The following is a 19,365-nucleotide window of genomic DNA, read 5'->3' as shown; positions in this document are numbered from 1 at the left end:
TGGTACCGATTAATAGCAGCAAATGCAAAATACAATAGTCTTACAGAATTTCTAATATGCTCTCCATCTTCACTTGCAAAGTTAAATATGTGACTCAACTTAATATACTGATACTAAATCTGAATTTGCACCTGGTTAGATACAACAAGTCTCAACGGCTGAACCTTAACCAGGTGCATACACTGAAGCCCAAATCTGCAACAAAGATAACCTAAAACATCAAGGGTATTAAATCTTGCTTACTCGATTAATAATACCATTAAATGATTAGTTTATGCAAACTCCAAGTACAATGTTTACTCTTTGAGCAATCTTGCATCAAAGATCAAATGAAGCAGCACACAAAATGCTGGAGGAACTCAGCTGGTCAGGTAGCATCGACAGAGAAAATGAACATTTCATCTCGAGCCCCTTCTTCTGGGCTGAAACGTGGAGAGGGGACAGCTAGTATAAAAAGGTGGAGGGAAGGGGTGGAGCAAGAGCTAGCAAGCAATACGTGGATCCAGGTGAGGAGGGATGATAGGCAGATGGGGGAGGGGAGGGTGAAAATAGCAAAAGAAGCTGGGAGGTGATTAGCAGAAGCGACAAAGGGCTAAAGATGATGGAATATGATAGGAGAGGAAGGTGCAGCAAGGAGTCGAGAGAGGGAGGTGGGGAGGGCAGAGGGGAGTAGTGTGGGAGGGTACCAATGGGAGGAGTGTGTGCGTGATGGGCAGATGGAGTGGGTGGAGGGAGGGGAAAGAAACAGTGATGGGGGCTGGGGTGAGTGTAAGAACGGGGTAATCAGGAGGAGAGAAAAAATGGTCAGAGGGGATGCAGGTTACCTGAAATTGGAGAATTCAATGTTCATGCTGTAAGGTTGTAGACTACCCAGGCGGAATATGAAGTGCCGTTCCTCTAGTTTGCGTTTGGCAACAGCCAGGCAGTAGAAGAGACAGAGGACATATATGCCGGTGTGGGAATGCAGAGGAGGATTAAAATAGCTCGTAACCAGGAGCTACAAGATGGCCACAGTGAATGGAGCGCTGTTGCTCAGCTAGGTGGTCACCCAGTTTGCGTCTGGTCTCACCAACGTAGAGGTGGCTATTTCTCTCCATAGATGCTACCTGACCTGCTAAGTTGCTCCAGCATTCTTTGTTTCTCCAGATTCCAACATCTGCAGCCTCAGGTCTCCACAGATCAAATGAAACTAGTTTTTAAATGCTCCATTGGAAACAAATTGCAGTTAAGCCGATATACTTGTTGCAACCTTGCACCTTATTGCACTGCACTTTCTCTGTAGCTGTGACACTTTACTCTGTACTGTTATTGTTTTTACCTGTACTACATCAATGCACTCTGTACTAACTCAACGTAACTGCACTGTGTAATGAATTGACCTGTACGATCGGTATGCAAGACAAGTTTTTCCACTGTACCTCGGTACAAGTGACAACAATAAACCAATACCAAAAAAACTGCAGATGCTGGAAATCCAAAAACAAAAACAGAAAATGCTAGAAATACTCAGCAGGTCAGGCCACATCTGATGGAAGAGAAACACAGTTAACGTTTCATGAAGGATGAAGATCCTTCATCAGTTTTAATATTTCATGTTTTAATATTCTACCAGTATTCTTTTGGGTTGTTGCTCATTCTTCCTAAAAAAAACTTACTAGATAACCAACTACCAGTACTTCATTACTATAATTGACTGAAAATGCTGTCTCATACAGGCTAAACTTGAAAAGTTAGCAATCGATAATCTAAGTTGCATAGTTGGCCATTCTTCCACAGTTTAAGTGAAATAAGTATTTTCCAACAATTTAGATAGAGCTGGTTACAGCAAAGGAACTTCTCTCGTCCCACATGAACGGCTACACCATTACTGTTTATAGATTGTCAGTAGGGTGGGACAAGTTAACAAACAGGTTCTATCAAAAATGTGATAAGAAATTTATATGGTAAAAGTTGACATATGAATATGGCAAAGTGGAACAGAGTTAAGGTTTAGCAGAGAAAGCAAGTGCAGACACAACAATTTCAATATATTTAGGTAAGACAGTGCTGGAAATATTAAAAAGATTTATATGTAATAAAAACATTAAAATGCTCGTGATTTAAGGGGAGAGTTTGGGTAAATTAAGGATGCCCAGAGATGGAGCTAAGCACCTTGTTGTGGAGAATGGGTGAATATTGTACGATCCCAAGCTATTTTCAAAGGAAACCAATTCTTGAACGAATGTAGAACATCCCCAGAAATTATTCATTCAAAAAAGATAGTACATCATGAACTTAGACTTAAATGGTAGATGCTCCAAATGGATCCCATCCAAAGGCATTAAAGAAAGTTGGATAAGAAATAGTTGCAGCTTAGACTACAGGTTAACTAAATTCTGTGTCAGAGAACTGGATGACAAAGAAAATAACATTCTTTGAAAAAAGTCATGAGAAATATGGCAAGTTACACATTAGTTGTACTTAAATCAGGTATCAGATAAAATGACTACACTTTTAGAATTCTAGTAACATTTTGTATTCCAAGAGCATGAATCTACATTTGTTTTACATCCTTTCCTATTTGTGGAACTCAAAGAAAAAAAAATCACACATTCAATTGCAGATCTTGCATTACAGTATTATTTGCTATTTCTTATAGTCTCTGCCTGATATATACATAGACACATATTAGATATATATCTATAATGCTTTACTTATAAACCTCAAGAATTAGTCAGTCACCAGTGGGTTTCCTAAAAGACAAGATAACTCTAAGAATTCTCTGAACAGAGTTTGAAATATAATGATAATGCTTTATGTAATTTTCTTCTTAATGCTTTCCAGTTTCATACTGATACCAAATACAATTCACTCCCAAAATCTGCTCCACAAAAAATTAGTATGTGACCAAACCAATCCAATCAAACCTCTCATGCATACTTGGGTGTTAACCATTTACAAGTTTAAATCTCAAAATAACACCCAGTCACATAAAAACCTTTTATTAAAAGAAAATTGGCTGTAGAAAGAAATAAGCTTATTTTAATTCCTATTGAACCACCAGACACATGCACGTTCAACAGAAATCTGGATCACAGAAAACAGAAGCTGAATTTTCCCTCCTTACCCTGAGGTGTTAACTTGGCTAAGAAAAGCTCAGTCACCACAGACGAGCATTAAAGCCTTACAGGTTCCTGGCTTTTGCAGTTCAGCTCAACAGAATACACAAAAAGGAAAATGATATAGCACAGGAGGCCATTCATCTCACACTGTGCCACATCTTTGAATGCTTTCCAGTTAGTCCCACTCCCCTAGTTTTCTTTCCTGTATCCCGACTTTTTTTTGCCTTTTCAATTTCCTTTACAAAGTTATCGTAGAAACAGCTTCTATATCCCTTTCTAGAACACACCAACAGTGCCCAAAAAATAAAGTCCCTGTCACCTGCAGTTTGTTGTCTAGTCTCTTTAAATCCATGTTCTCGAGTCATCCACCTGACACTGAAATCAATTGTCTCTTAACCTTTTCAGCTCTTTAAGTACCTCAGCTCCTCTAACTTTTCAATGTTGCTGAAGGATATCAAAATCTCCTTTGCACCTCTTCACAATATGCAAATACAATATTCCAGCTGGTACCTCTGGCTTATAAAGATTAATCACAACTTCCTTGCTGTTGTATTTGAATCTCTATTTACAAAGTAATGGATTGCATTTGCCTCTATTCGTTTTACTAAAGTGATTACACAAGAATTTTCAACTGCCATGTGTCTGCCATTTGGATGGTTTGGCTGTGCCTGCCTGCTGCTGCTACATTTCTCCCCTTTCACCTTCCCATTTCTGCAACCTGCAAACTTTGAAATTATGCCCTGCGAACTAAAGTCATGGTTATTAATATATCAAAAAGATAGTGCCCTAATATCGTGTGTACAGGAATCATCTTGCACATCTCCATTCCATCTGAAAAACCTTGATCAGACCTCAGCTGGAGTACCGTGTGCAATTCTGATCATCAAGTTATAGGAAGGACTCGATAGCAAGAGTTCAGAGCGTTGCCTGGGATGGAGCAATTCAGTTATGAGGAGAGACTAGAGGAGCACAGTCTTTTCTCCCTGGAGCAGAGGTGGTTGGGGGGGGGGGGGGGGGGGGGGCGGGGAGGGCTGGAATCATGACTGAAGTACATAAAATTATGAGGTATACAGATAAAGTAGACTACAGGAAATTTTTCCCTATATTAGAGGTAGATAAAACTAGAGGACATAGATTTAGGGCAAGGGGGAAGAGATTCAAAAGGGATGAGGGGTCTGTCTTCACCCAAAGAGTGGTAAATACCTGGAACGTACTGGCTGAGAGGGCAGTTAAAGCCGAGTCACTGACAACAATTAAGAAGTGTCTAGATGAACACTTGAATCACTTCAGTATAGAGGGCTATGGATCAAGTGCCAAGGGCTGAATACAGAGGGGTGCACTCTGGTTGGCGTGGATGAATTATATCAAATGGCCAGCGTCCATGCTGTATGATTTTAATTTGCCATGCTGACTCTCTGCTTGTCTCAATTATAAAAACACATTTGCCCATCTATCCCGCAGATGAATACTATGATGACAAAATTGATTTTTATAGTGCCTTTCATTAATTAAAGTAGTGCTTTAGAATTGTTTAGGAGACACAGCAGCCAATTTGCAAAATTTCCCACAAGCTGTAATGATGTAATGGCCAGATAATTTATGTTAGTTGATGCGTAAATTTTGACCAGCAGAGCATTCTGCTCTTCATCCAAAAAAGCAGCGGGACCGTTTACTTGCACCCGAAAACCGTTTAACTCCTCTTTTGAAATAAGGTGCCTCAAAGTACCATTAAGTACCAGCTACAGATGAAGTACTTTCAGTTGATCTTCATGCCACAAACCACTTCTACGTTTATTCTTGGAAAAACAGGTTTCTTTAACCTCAAACTCAAAGCCGCTGATTTACTTAACAGAAGACACTGCAGTTCTTCTACATTCTTACAAACAATGATCTTGTCTAGCTTTGTATAGTGCAATATTACTTCTTTTATACACTTCAAAAAAAACAAGAGTGGAATTTACTTAAAGAAGATAAAGCTAGAATTTGAAACTATTTCATTGAACTGACATCTGTTTAATTGGACGCTGATGATCTTGCCACCTTTAGTAATATTTGAAAGATAACTGCATACTACTCATAAGAATTCCCAGAATGATTTATTTCACTAAATTCCATCTTGGAAATTAAACATCTAGAAAATTCATTTGCCCAATTCAAGAACAAAATTTACATACATAAAAATGAAAATTTCAGATAACACAAGCTTCAAATTTTGACATTTCTAGTTGTGTGACTGTAAAGTCACCTTCCACTATCCTAATTGGTTTCCAAATACTTCCATTTGACTGAATTCAGCAAGATTCTATTCTGAACTAGTTCTACACACTGGACTTAACACAAATTGAATCATAAAGCTTTTAATAGTTATTGCTGTGCACTTTGTCAAGCAGATTTATCAACATGTACATTAAACAAAGTTTCACCACGTCAAGTCTGTTCAGTCACTTGTGCATGGGCAATTTTTATTGTGGAGAAAGATCAGCTAGTTGATAGTTCAATGCCATTTGGTATAAAGCAATTCAGTATTTTAAAATGTGAAAGTATTTTAACCTTTTTATCCAAGATCAACATTTATAACAATGCCATCAGAAATACATAATGCTAATATTACCAGTCCCTCACACTTAATTTCATAACTACCTTAAAATGAAAATTCAATTGTGAATATGTTTGAAAAAAGGCATCTTCAAATGTAACAATAATCAAAATTACCAATTTGTCTCCAAGATCATGCACTTTGTCTTGTTAACTAAAAGCTGAAGTAATCTATAACAATGTCAGCAGTACTAAAATCTGAAAGACTACCCATTTATTGAAATGAGGGCATTACAACTTTACCTCATATTAAATATTATCAAAGCTCAAAATAAGCAATTAACCCTGTTTGAAAAGTTAATTACGTATGTTATTTACTGACAAAATAACTAGTAAGAATAAAATGCCTCAAGGGTCAAGCTTTCATTCCAAGGCCAAAACAAAAAACAGGAGCTTGGGTGGGGGGACGGTGGAAAAAAAAGGTGGGCATCCACAGTAACATGTACTTATGTAGTAATCTTGAAGTAAAACCATACTAATCATTTTCCACAGCACTTAATGGAAGGGTATTAATGGAAAGTTACTTGGCCAGAGATATCCAGGCAGTAACAAAAAGGGATCTGAAGGATTTTGAGAGGTATCAAAAGCTTTGGGAGATAAATGTAGGGAGGCAAAGGATGGGGTGTTTGATTAACAGGATACAAGTTAGGAAATTTACATTGTTTTGGATCATCAGTGTGTTAATGGCGAAACCAGCCAGAGAAAGTTGTTTTCGGAGGCAACAGTGGGCATTGACAGGGTTTCACTGTCAAATGGAGGGGTGGAGTCCAGCAATCGGTAATTTTAGTGTATATACATCAGAAACTCAACAGATCAAATACAACACTAATCCCATGAACAATATAAAAAACAGTAAATCAGGTTAAACACTCATCAGGTTAAATAGGAAAGAGAAATAGTTATGTTTCAGATTGAGGACCTTTCATCTGCACTAGGAGGAGATAGATATGAAATAGGTTTTAATTTGCCAAGAATATTTTTGCGGAGGGAAGTGGAAGATACAGAAGGGAAGGTCTGTAACGGTTGAAACCAGAGAAGACTGAATGACACATGTGGTGGTGATGCTGGTTGAGAGGGTATAGTGAAGGCACATGTAGAGGAGGTACCAATAGAAAATTGGAATGGCTGGTTATTTGAAACTGTTGAATTCTACAATGAATCCTGTATACTGTAAATGCCTAGATGGAAAATGAGGTGGTGTTCCTCAAGCTTATGTTGAGCTTCAAAAAAGTGCAGGATGCTAAAGTAGAAGAGTAAGCGGAGATCAGAGTGAGAGTTAGTGACAGGAAACTGGAAGCTCAGGGGCACATTCATGGACTCTTGCAAATTTCTATAGATATATGGTGGAGAGCATTCTGACAGGTTACATCACAGCCTGGTATAATGGCATAGGATCGCAAGAGGCTGCGAAGGGTTGTAGACTCAGCCAGCTTCATCACGGGCACAGCCCTCCCCACCATTGAGGAAATCTTCAGGAGGCAGTGCCTCAAGAAGGTGGCATCCATCTCGAAGGACATACCCTCTTCTCATTACTACCATCAGGGAGGTGATACAGGAGCCTGAAGACCTACACTCAATATTTTAGGAACAGCTTATTCCCCTCTGCCATCAGATTTCAGAATGGTTCATGAACACTACCTTGTTATTCTTGGTTTTTATTTTGCACTATTTATTTTGTAATTTATACTAATTTTTATGCATTTGCCCTGTACTGCTGCTGCAAAACAGCAAATTTCAAACATATAATTCACTGATAATAAACCAGATTCTGACTAAAGAGAGGTATTCTGGATGGCAGTCACCCCATCTGTTTGGCTTCCCTGATGTAGAAACCATCATACGTGTGCACTGAATGCAGTATACTGAAGTGGAACAAGTACACGCAAATCACCCCATCACTTTATCTTCCAAGACCTCAAACTATGAAGCAAGGACATAGAAGGGCAGGTGCTGAACTTCAGTTGAGATAGTAACCTTGGCCCCATTTCCTGTTGGTTAGTAGCAAATGATTTTACGTCATTACTTTTAAGAGCAGAGGAATTTATTTCTGCTACATTACTTTAGAAGAATGGTCACCTATTGTAATCTTTTGGGTACATGGGATATGGAAGACACCACGAAGCTTGTGGTCAAATTCAGTAAAACTAGCTTTGGTTAAAGTAATACATAAAGCATGCAAGTTTATAAACACTGGATATAATTTTGGACATGGCCTTGGATTTTAGTTTGGCTTTTAAAAATCAAAAAATGAAAAGAGTCTACATAAACTACACAACATTAAGCAGAATCATACCACAAAACCTCCTTTGCCTTTTATCTAAGAAATTACTATGACCCATCTTTTTGCAAATGCTTAAAAATGAAACTATGTCAAATTATAGCTAATCCCAACAATGTGATCCCACATTTCCACTCAATGTTATGTTTTTGTCTCATTTACAAAACTACACAAATAATGCATTATTTAAACTGCATTGAGTAGATACAATAATAGCATTCTTGGGGTATGCTGGTTTTGCAGCAGTCATGCTACTGGATTAGTAACCCAGAGGCTAGGACTAATAATCCAGCAACCAGAATTCAAATCCCCCAGCACAGCAGCTACGGAACTTAAATGTAGTTAATAATTTAGAGTATGGAGCAAGTCTTAATAATGACCACCACAAAAATGCTAAAAGATTGTTGTAAAAATCCATCTGATTCACTGATATTGAGGAAGAAAATATCCCATCATTACCCAGCTTGGTTTATGTGCAACTCTAGACCCATCTCACGTGGCTGACTCAAATCCCCTTTGAAATGGTCTGGCAGGCCACTCAGTTGTAGTAAGCTCACTGCAACCTTCTCAAAAGCCAATCACTGATGGGCAATAAATAATGGCCTTGGCAATGATGCCCAAGATCCTCAAAAAGTTAATATCAAAAAAAGCCAATGTTAAGGCTGAAGACCTTGTAAGGTACGATTCCTGAATACAGTACTGATGTACTATAATACTAGGCATTGATCTTAAGATTCTGGGGTCAAATCGCAACATGACGGCATGCCAAAACATACCATTTTATAAGTGTGCGCAATTGTCTCAAATAGGTAATTCACATTTTGAATTGTACTTGATAAGCTTTATTAACACTTCAGTCTGAAGTGCAAAGGAAGCAGATTTATCAATGATTCAGGTCTTCACTCTAACAGTGTAGTCATGAACCAAAGCAGGGAGTATTTATATCAGTACAACCTAATCACAAGGGTCGCACCTAGCCCATGAGTAGAAGCCAGTTACTTTCTCCATTAGCACACCCTGACTGGCTGGGCATCTCTCAAGCTTTGCATTTTGCAGTTTTTATTTTTTTTTTGTATTCTCTCTCTCTCTCTCTCTGCTCATTTGCCAAATTCTGAAATTTTTTCCAATCTTCTCATTTACTGCTTTCCTTGTTAGTCATAGTTGTTGTACCGGTTGTGTATTTTGTGCTTTAATGCGATACATCTTCTAAAAATGACATTAATTCTCTAAATATTAGCTGCTGTTTTTTTTAAATCATCATACCTCAATGTCATTTCCCCATCTACAAAGGTCAACTCACACATCATGCCTTCGTAATGTGTTTTATTCAGAATTAAGACCTCTCATTTCAGATGGAACTAAATTACTTTCCATTTTTATTATAAAATTCTATCATATTATTTTCACCATTCCAAAGCCCCCTAACTAGCAGATTAACCTTTCTCATTACATAATACTTGATCTAAAATAACCTGCTCCTTCATTGGCTTCTAAATATCCTCATCTAGAAAACCATTTCTCAAACATTTCATGGATTTATCTTCCATATTATTGGCTTGCCCAGTCTACATACATTACGTAGACCCAGTCTTCCATGATCGTTCCTCTACTGCTATTACACAAGCCTCTGGTTTCTTCACTTATATAATGCCCTGCAATAACACAACAGTTTGGGAGCCCCATATGCAACAAATTTTACCAATGTTTTCTGCCCTGTTCTGTTTCATAGTCCTATCCAAATAGATTCTACTACTTGATTTTCTGAGCCAAGATCCTTCCTCTCTACTGCCTTTATATCAACCTTTAACATCAGGATTCCTTTTCCACGGCGCTCACCTCTTCAAAAAAAAAGTGTCTCAAAATATCTAACTACCAAGATTGGTCATTTTGCAACCGTCTCTATCAAGGGAGGTGAAGTTAGATTTTAAAAAAAGGCTACTTTATTACATCATATAAAAGAGGCAAGTCATTTCACCATTACCAATGTTGGATTTAAAAATGATGCATCTAAATTTGATTTGATTAAAATGTCACCTGCTTAACAACTTTACAACTGACGTTTATATTTTATTGACTGCTCTTCTGTATAATGGAGCTAGATAAATTTGGTTTTAATCATCATTTCACTAGCACTTGTGGGATTTAGCAAGAAGAAGGATCTCTTTACAACTTGTGTCACTGAACATATGGATCAACTACAAGTTATTTTAAAAATTACATGAAGATACATTTACGCAACACCTTTAAACTAGGAGAAAAGCAAGTGCTCCAGTAGATGGAGTCAGATAAAACCTAATGCTGAATTGAAGAATAAGGTGTTAGACTTGAGAGGCAAAAACTTGGTTCAAAAAAGTTCATTTTAAAGGAAGAGCTTGAGAAACTAAGAGGCTGGGGAGGAAATTTCAGCTGTAATATCCAGCAACAAGTACTCATACTAAAATTTTTTAAAACAAAGTTAGATTTCTATCTTGCTCAGAGAAAATAGCTGAAGCAAAAACAGGCAACAATTTTTTTTGCCCCAAAACCACAACCAATCTAAAATGTGACCTCATGAAATGAATGCACTCAAGTTCTTAGTTATGAAGAAGATACTATTTTTAAATGACTGATAAGATCTAAATACCAGAAGTGACAACAACAGAATTAAACTGAAAAAAAAACTGTCAAATGATTTAAAGTAGGAGAAAATATAAATGTGCTATAAAACAAACATGCACCCCCCGTTATCACCCTAATCATGTTCTTCTTAAATCAGGTTGTTTCACACAAATAAAACTTCATAAATGAAAAACACCAAGGACAATTTGAATTGTAATTGAAATATATGCATCACAGTTCCAGAAGAAACAAAGGGCAAAAGCATAAAAGATACCAAAAGTACATCAAAATGTACAAAAACATCAACCACATGAAAATGGTCATGGGTTGAGAAGTACAGCATCTTCCTTACCACATGAAAATGACCAGACCAACCATAGGTGGTATGAAGTTTGGTCAATAAGGAACATCTGTTTCTTATTCATATGCCAGAAATCACTATGAGCAATTTGATGGCAGAAGGTCAGGTGTGCAAACGGGTATGTTTCAGTTCAGTCTTGTTTTAATTATATATACAGCTTTTTGTGATTATTCAGGTTTAAAACAAAATACCAAGTTGTGAAATTGAATACTATACCACATTTGTAAACATTTACTACAGTATACAGGGATAATACTATTTCCCCCCCCCCCCCCCCTCAGTGTTATTGGTTTTCAGTACTACAGTAATCATTCATCAGCCCTTTTACTCTTGATAACAATGCTTTCACAATTACGTTACTCTTGAGATTTTTCTGTTTACTCTCTAGCAGTTCAGCTATTGTAACGTAAGTGCAATTCTAATCTGAAAATGGCAGCCTTCATGCAATGAATTCTATAATTTAAATGAAAACTATGGATCAAAACTTGTACTTAAATATGGTACCAACTACTGTACAGTGATGAAGGTAGTTACACCATTTTTGGGGTGTTTTTTCCCCCCACCTATTAAAATAACTCTATTTAATAAAAAGAAACATACCATACATTGTTACGGGCACTTGTTCAACTTAAATATCAAATGCTGAACAATTTTCCTACAGCTAAATTGCTGCCTGTAGTCAAAATTTGCCATTGGCTTGGATAATGTTCAAATGTTATTGAACAATACCAACCTGTCACACTCTTGGAGCAGTGTGAAAACACCAATATTCTTCTCAATTCTCTTCTCTAATCACCAAACATTCAAAATAGCTTTTAGACTAATGAACTCAGCATAAAGGCAAAACCAAAATTCCTTGCAAATCGCATTGAAATTTTCTACATTTTTTTGTGTAGGAAACAAATTGAATATTGACCAAATAAATAGTATATAGTATCAATGCAGAAAAACCGGTGAAGAAAACATTCTGAAATTCAATAATTTTATCCTGCAATACATTCCCTTTCTATCCTTTCGTGGCATCTAAACATAAAAGAGAATATTGTCAATTCCTGAAATACACTACTTTAGCTACATACACTCAAAACATTACCATGTCTCGATTAGTATTCATTTCTTTCTCCCCCATTACTTCACCTCCACCACCATACCACCCCACCCCTTACTCCCTCCAGTGTCATATCCCTCACACCTCCTCTACATTTCATTGGGACAACATAAACATTTCCAGTTTTTATTCACCTTTTGGTTTTAGATTAAAACACTCGATAAGAGACAATCTTGGTCCCTTAGGATAACAAGAATTCACATTAAAGTGGCAAATTCAACTCTGATCCCAAACCTTTAAGTCCAATATTCCAGCAGTCCTAGCAAGAATTAAAATAGATTCAAATTTAATACCGTACATAAATATTAGCACAGATATCTGAACGCTATATAGGCCTTCCCCAGGTAACATGGGTTCCACTTTCACAGATGATTTTACCCACAATTTGGAAAATACACAAGAATTACTCAATATGGTAACCATACTGCACACAGTATTGTAATGGATGGCAATAAAAGCACACAAGACTGATTTGAAAGAACTATTACTAAAAGTGGAGAGGGAGGTTCATGGGACAAACATACTTTTGTACTTCGGACTTCTGAATTTAATAACATTATGGGGGTTTGCTCATACGTACAGGGGTCCGCAAGTCAGGTGCTTGTAACCCAGTGACGGCATGTATGTTCTAAAAACATATGCCTCAGAGTCATACATTTACATAGAAATAACTATAATATGTACTGTCAAGCTTTGAAATTCACATTGTTTAATGAATACAATGTCATATGGCATAAAATTTTAATTATGTCATAGCTCTAACTCTACAAAATTCAGACTTTATTCCAATGTTTCCATTGTGAAACAGAACAAATTGGTTACACAGTAGTTTCACTTACTTTGTGACATAATGAATTAGATGAGAACTGTGGATTACTTTGTGACTATCACCCAACTATTTCCCACCTAATCATTTTGGTATGTGCCACAGGGTAGTTAAAGCAACTTAGAACTGGGAACTGCCAGCACTAAATTTCACACAATGAACAAAGGCTCACATAATACTAAATAATTAGGTAACATAATCCTTCATATAATTACCTTTTGGTAAATGAAAATCAAAATTCAACAGATGAGTGTGTCTAAATGCCGCACTTCAGTAAATATAAACGTATAGCACACATCAAGACCAAAATGGTAGCAGTCCCCATATTAGCAAATGCTTCCCCAAAAAGATTAGCAAAATCTGTTGATTCCAACAGCCTCATCTTGTAACTAGATGGAATTGTCTTACAACAATAAGTACGAGAGGACATGGCTTCAGGGTGAAAGGGGAAAGGTTTGGGGGAACATCAGAGGGAACTTCTTCACTCAGAGTGGTGGGAGTGTGGAATGGGCTGCCATCTGATGTGGTAAATGCGGGCTCGCTCTTAACTTTTAAGAGTAAATTGGATAGATACATGGAAGAGAGAGGTCTGGAGGGGTATGGGCTGGGGGCAGGTAAATGGGACTAGCCAAATAATGTTTCGGCACAGACTAGAAGGGCCGAATGGCCTGTTTTCTGTGCTGAGTTTTTCTATGGTTTCAATCACGATTTTGCATTTCAAATACAAATTTAGTAAATAGCTATATAGAGAGAACTGAAACAGTGAATGCCACAAAACAGTGGAGATGTTTGTTGTCAGTTTTAAATGGAATAATGATTCCCTCCTGCTCATTTGGTTTTCCCAAGGATCACACAGAAACATAAAAACTAATGCATATTTTCTGCAGGTTTACAGCAGAAAGTTATTGCTTGCATCAACTAATAAAATTTGAGTTGAAGTAATCATTTGCATCTGGCAATTACAACCTTGTGTTAACCACCATAACTAATTGTGCTCCAATTACATTCTACAAACTCTGTACAAATGGAGAATTGTCATCAGCCAAAATCCACTTACTCTTGTATTTAAGCATATATTACCAGTGGCAAAAACCAACATTTCATTCAATTCCTGCTAAGCTCTAGTTAGACATCTGATCAATCCATATGGAAATGCAACTTAAAAGATTTTAGTGAGCATTTATTGACTGATGAAGGGACCATTTTGCAAAGCTATTTAATGATCATTTTCCATCAAGTTTTCACATCTTTAAAAGATTTTCTTATGCATTACATTAATTCTTTACATAACTTTGACTCCAATTTCACTTCAGACGATTCCATTTAAAACCTGATCACATTACCAGGGTAGTTTCATTTCTGTTGAACGGCTTGAGTTGTTTGCATGGACCACTTGTACCTTTGACACAGCTATCTCTACTAGCCAACTCTCAAACATTTGGCATTCACCTCAATGGCAATTGTGATCCATTTTATCATTTGCATGCTACAGTTAAAAAATGTATTCAATCTTTCATTTTATCTAGTAACCACTGAAGTGGTCCAAAGATGTGAGCCACCTACACATTTCTGCAATTTACAAAGCATTGTTTGTGCACATTTGATGTAACTTTCAAAATATGAAATCGCCACATTGCAAACAATTTCACTCAACCTTAATTAGGCAGATTGAAAAAGGTGTGTTTAATTGGGCATCTTTGAATACAACTATACTTGTGCACTTTAAAAAAAATAACTAAACTTCAACAATTTTTCATAAACATTTATTTTTCCAAGAAGACATCTCACTGAAAATGCCAAATGGAAGTACTAGTGTGGGTATTAAGAGTGCAGTTCTTGTTATACAATATTCCCATAAAACAACATTGTGTTATCTTCTAATTTACTTGGAAAACCATCAAACAGAAATTGAGTTGAAAATACCTGCCCAAAATAATAAGAAAAATCTCCAAATCAATTATAATACTTGAGTTCCAGAAGGACTGGAATATTAAGATATATCTACAAAAACAAAGTAAGATGGAACCTTGCAATAGAGGCTTTTTAAACTGAAGTGACATACTGCATAACTATTGCAACCTGTAAAACTACAGTTATACAATATTGGAAGTTATGCAAATTGCTGCATTTGATTTCATGTCAAAGTGGAGTAAACCTACAAATAGCTGAAAGAAAGCCACATTTCTACATCTCTCAATAACAAGGCATTTTCTATAAGGGGAGAAAATATCCTCTTCTGATTAAGGTGAATGTACTAATGTTGGAAAAACATAACTTTTCCACCTTAGGCTCAGAGTGTTAACAATACTGCTTGGCCTTGTCCTTAAAAATATTCAAATATGCCTTCAAATGTACACCACTAAAGGTAGGCGAAGATGTAATACACATAAAATGGATAAATAAGTTTATAAGATTGGCCAATTATTTCTTGGCTTTAATTAGTTCCCAACCTGTTTGGCAAGAAGCACAGGTCTTGAAATAAGTAAAACTATGAAGAGCGTTGATTTTCTTGTGTGCCAGTCTTCCATAGTTATGTCTATGTCCTGATGGACCTTGTGATGGATTATGCAATGCTCAGAGAGCCCAAGATCTCCAAGACAAAAAAAAATCTTAATTTTGTTTTATAGTATTCATTTAATTTAACTGGGCTTTATGAACTCTGTACTCAATGAAAGGTCATTTATGTCTGGTGAGGTGCCAGCCATACAGGTCAATCATAAAGGACAGGCTTCGATACATTGTGGAACCAACTTGAGAACAGATTATTTTAGATCTTATCTTGTGTAAAGAGGTGTGATTAATTAACGAGGGGCAGCACTGTGGTTCTAGTGACCCAGGTTCAATCCTGACCTTGGTATTGTCTGTGTGGACTTTGCATGGCTTTCCTCCAGGGGTTTCAGTTTCCTCCCACAACCCAATATGCGAGTAGGTAGGGTAAATGACCACTGCAAATTTTCCCTCATGTAGGTGTTTGATAGAATCTTGGGGGGGGGGGGGGGGGAGAGAGGGATTGTGGAGAGGATAGATCACAGGAATAATTAGCAAGGGGATGGAAGAGCTCTGCAGGCTGGCATAGACTCAAAGGGTCAAATGATCACCTATTTCATTAGGAAATATGGAAGTAATAAGGGACTCTGAGGAAGGATAATCGATTAAATTTTATATTCAGATTGAGGGCAAGGAATATAGGTCTGAAACTTATGTCATAAACTTAAATAAAGGCCATTGTAAGGTGGCTAACGTGGTCTGGGAAAATAGATAAGCAAGATAGTAGATCAGCAGTAACAGAAATGCAAGATGTTTCGCATTTCTCAAACATCAACTTGACATACAACACAAAAATGATGCATTTGTGGTTAACTTATGAAGAGAAGGACAGTACCCAACTTAACAAAATAGCATACAAAGCAGCGAAGATTATTGCCAAGCCAGAAAACAGAATTTTAGAAACCAAGGATATTTAAAAAGAGACAACAAATTGAACACAAGTTAGGAAAAATTAACTCATGTTCTATTTAATAAAAAGACAGTAAGAACTTCCAGTGTATAAAATGGGAAAGAATAGCTTGATTTAACTGGAGTTTAGAAGAATGAAAGATCTTGTTGATTAATGCAAGATTTTGAGAGATAAGGGAGATGCTGAGATGATGTTTCCCCTTGCGAGGAACTAAAGGAGCATAGATTCAGAATTAGCGCTGCTGATACAAGACAGAGACAAGGTGGCATCTTCCCCCCTGCCCCCCGTGTTTTTTTTTTGTTAATTCTGAACCCTGAAGCTGTAAAGGTAAAAATCATTAAACATGTACAAGCCAAGATAGATGTTTGGATTGCCAGGGAATCAAGGATAAGGGGACAGGGAGGAAAGTGAAACTGAAAAGTTCAGATCACCACTGAATGGTGGAACGTGCTCAAGAGGACATAAGACTACTTCTCCTTGTGTTTATGTTATACCTCAACCACCATTTTCAATACATTTCCCACTGCAGCACATTATTTCCCATTTTGACATCTGCAACCTGTTGGTCAATCCCAATGTGATAATATCCGAATTGTGATATTCCCATACACACTTGATTGATGTTTCACAAATTTTAACGGGTGGGAAAAAAAATTGATTTTCTATGCCTCCACGGTGAATAGGTACCCTCAACTTAGAGGCAAAGTGACATTTCTCAACGAGGAGCAAGTGTAAATATTAAAATACTAAGAGCCTGCCATGGTCCACCGTAGTGTTCTCATCAGCAATAAGATCCTCTGCTCAGACTAAAGTAGGTTTACCGGCACAGGGTACTCACTGCAGCAATGCTCATTGGCATTTTACGAGGTTTATGATCAAATCCTAGAGTGACTAAAGAACTCAAAATATCACTGTACAGAAAAGTGTATGGAGGATATCCTCCATGAAAAAAATGTGGCATAGACCTCTCAATTTTACAAAATATTACCATGACAACAAATTAAAAAGAGCAAAATACAAATGAAATAACTGGCAGGTGGGTACCCCAAGCAATCACAGCTAAAACGGTAACAAATACAAAACAGGTTATTCTCTGCTCCAAAGCATTAAAAAATTGAATTGAAATAGCAAGATGTTTGATCTTTCAAACAGTCCAAGAACAATTTTCCCACATTGGTGCACAATGACCAACATTGATACAACTAAATTAATCCATACGGGAGAGCATTAAAAGCTTTCTCCACTTCCCAACTGATCAATTATCAGGATACAAAATGAAATTGAGGCTGAGCAGACCAATACAAACATCCTTTTGGAAACCAAAGTGTTAAGCTTCCCACAATAATAATTAGTTGCTGCTATACATTCCAACAAAGTTGTCCACAACACTAAGCATTCCACCCTCACCAGCTTTTAGAAGCTATCAAGGCACATATTTGCTGATATTGCATTCACAAATAATCAACATGCAGGATGAAAACAAGTCTGCAAAGAGTAGCATACAGTTCTCATCTTCTTATACAAGTAGTGAATATAGATGAAGGGCTGGCCTTACATGGAAAAGTTGAAGAGGCTGGGTTTATTCTCAATGGAGTTTAGAAAAATTGCATGCCCAAAATTGGGACAGATGTCACCCCTCAAGAGATTCCAGAACTAGAAGGCATAGTTTCAGAATAAATGATCCGCCATTTAAGACTGAGGTGAGGAGGAATTCTCTAATGGTTGCTAATCTTTGGAATTTTGTTTTACCCCAAACAGCTAATGAAGGCCGAGTCATTGAATATCTTCAAAGCTGAGGTAGGCAAATATTGCAATATAGGAGAATTGAATGTAGGGAGGAAAGTAAAGTCAAGGCCAAGATCAGATTGGCCGTGATCTTATCGAATGGCAGAGTAGGCTTGAGGAGTCATATGGCCTACTCCTATTTCCTATGCTTTTAAATACCAACAGTAAATATGATTTGCACTTCACTCCTACTGGATATAGTCACAACATTTTAATTTCAAAAGCACAAAATGAGATTTGTAGTAAGATCAAATTGTCAAATTACGCTACCCAATTTTGAAAATATGAAAAGAGATTAAACTTCAGTAGTTCAACTAATCTGCTGGAAGGATACATTCTTGCCATAAATTTAGCAGTTACAAATTCCAGGCAAAATTTGGAGATGGATTTATTCAAAAGATCCAAGGAAATTCTGATGGCCCCTCCACATTTCTGCTTCTAAAGTCATGCTCAAACAAATTCAAAGTAGAGTTGGGCAACTGCTTACAATACTTTACATATCTTCCCCCCCTAAAAAAAACTGTCCTTCCACCACCCCCCCCCCCCCCCCACCAAAAGAAAGGTAGACAGAACAACTAGAAAATATCACAATGGATTCTGAAATTTGGCATTTAAATAAGGACATTTTTGAGCCTCAAGATATGCAACCTCAAATGCCCATCAAGATTAAGACTGCAAAGAAACCAGCAGTGGAATAGGTGAAAACATCTTCAGGAAACATAAACAACTAGTATCAGGTATATTGTAGTAATTTACTTCAAAGTTAGAAACCCACTTCTCCACTATTGCACCAAAATAACCAATAATAATCATTTTACAACAATAAGAACTTCTAATTTAGCACAAAGTGATTCCTCCATTTCAGGTCCAAAGTTCCTGTCAATCTTTACAATAATGCTTTGTTTCTTACTCATTTCAACTAGGTTTAGGAACCAAGGTCAGTGCAACATGGGGAACCCCACATCTAAACCAAACTCAGTCAGAAAAACAAAAATGAGATTCACTTTGTCAAAACCATAAAATTCAAATCGCTCATTGCAATTCACTTTAAGTATAACAATCATATCTTCACATATTTCTACCCAATTCCTCGAGAGTTTGATATTACTTACCGGTGTAAATTCAAAGTTTTTCTGATTTGCTAAGTTTAGAATGTACTCCAACCGAAATTGGTTCTCAGGATTGGCTAACGGGACTGGTGGAACCAATGTATTCATTGCACCCACTATTGTCTGCAACAAAAATAGAAACAATTC

General features: G+C 37.0%; 1 protein-coding gene across 5 annotated transcripts in view; it reads right to left on the bottom strand.

The window, feature by feature from the left end:
• Positions 1-19,365, bottom strand: part of gnas (GNAS complex locus) — a 303,471-nt gene that overhangs the window by 185,408 nt on the left and 98,698 nt on the right. For all 5 annotated transcript variants that reach the window (XM_052031132.1, XM_052031134.1, XM_052031135.1 and 2 more), the window contains exon 4: positions 19,222-19,341. In XM_052031132.1, the coding sequence (XP_051887092.1) occupies positions 19,222-19,341 (120 nt within the window). The remainder of the gene's footprint in view (positions 1-19,221; positions 19,342-19,365) is intronic.

The sequence above is a fragment of the Pristis pectinata genome, chromosome 16 (assembly GCF_009764475.1).
Source record: "Pristis pectinata isolate sPriPec2 chromosome 16, sPriPec2.1.pri, whole genome shotgun sequence".
In the NCBI taxonomy this organism is placed as follows: domain Eukaryota; kingdom Metazoa; phylum Chordata; class Chondrichthyes; order Rhinopristiformes; family Pristidae; genus Pristis; species Pristis pectinata.
Note: the sequence above shows the minus strand (reverse complement) of the source record. Positions and strands in the feature narration are given on the sequence as shown.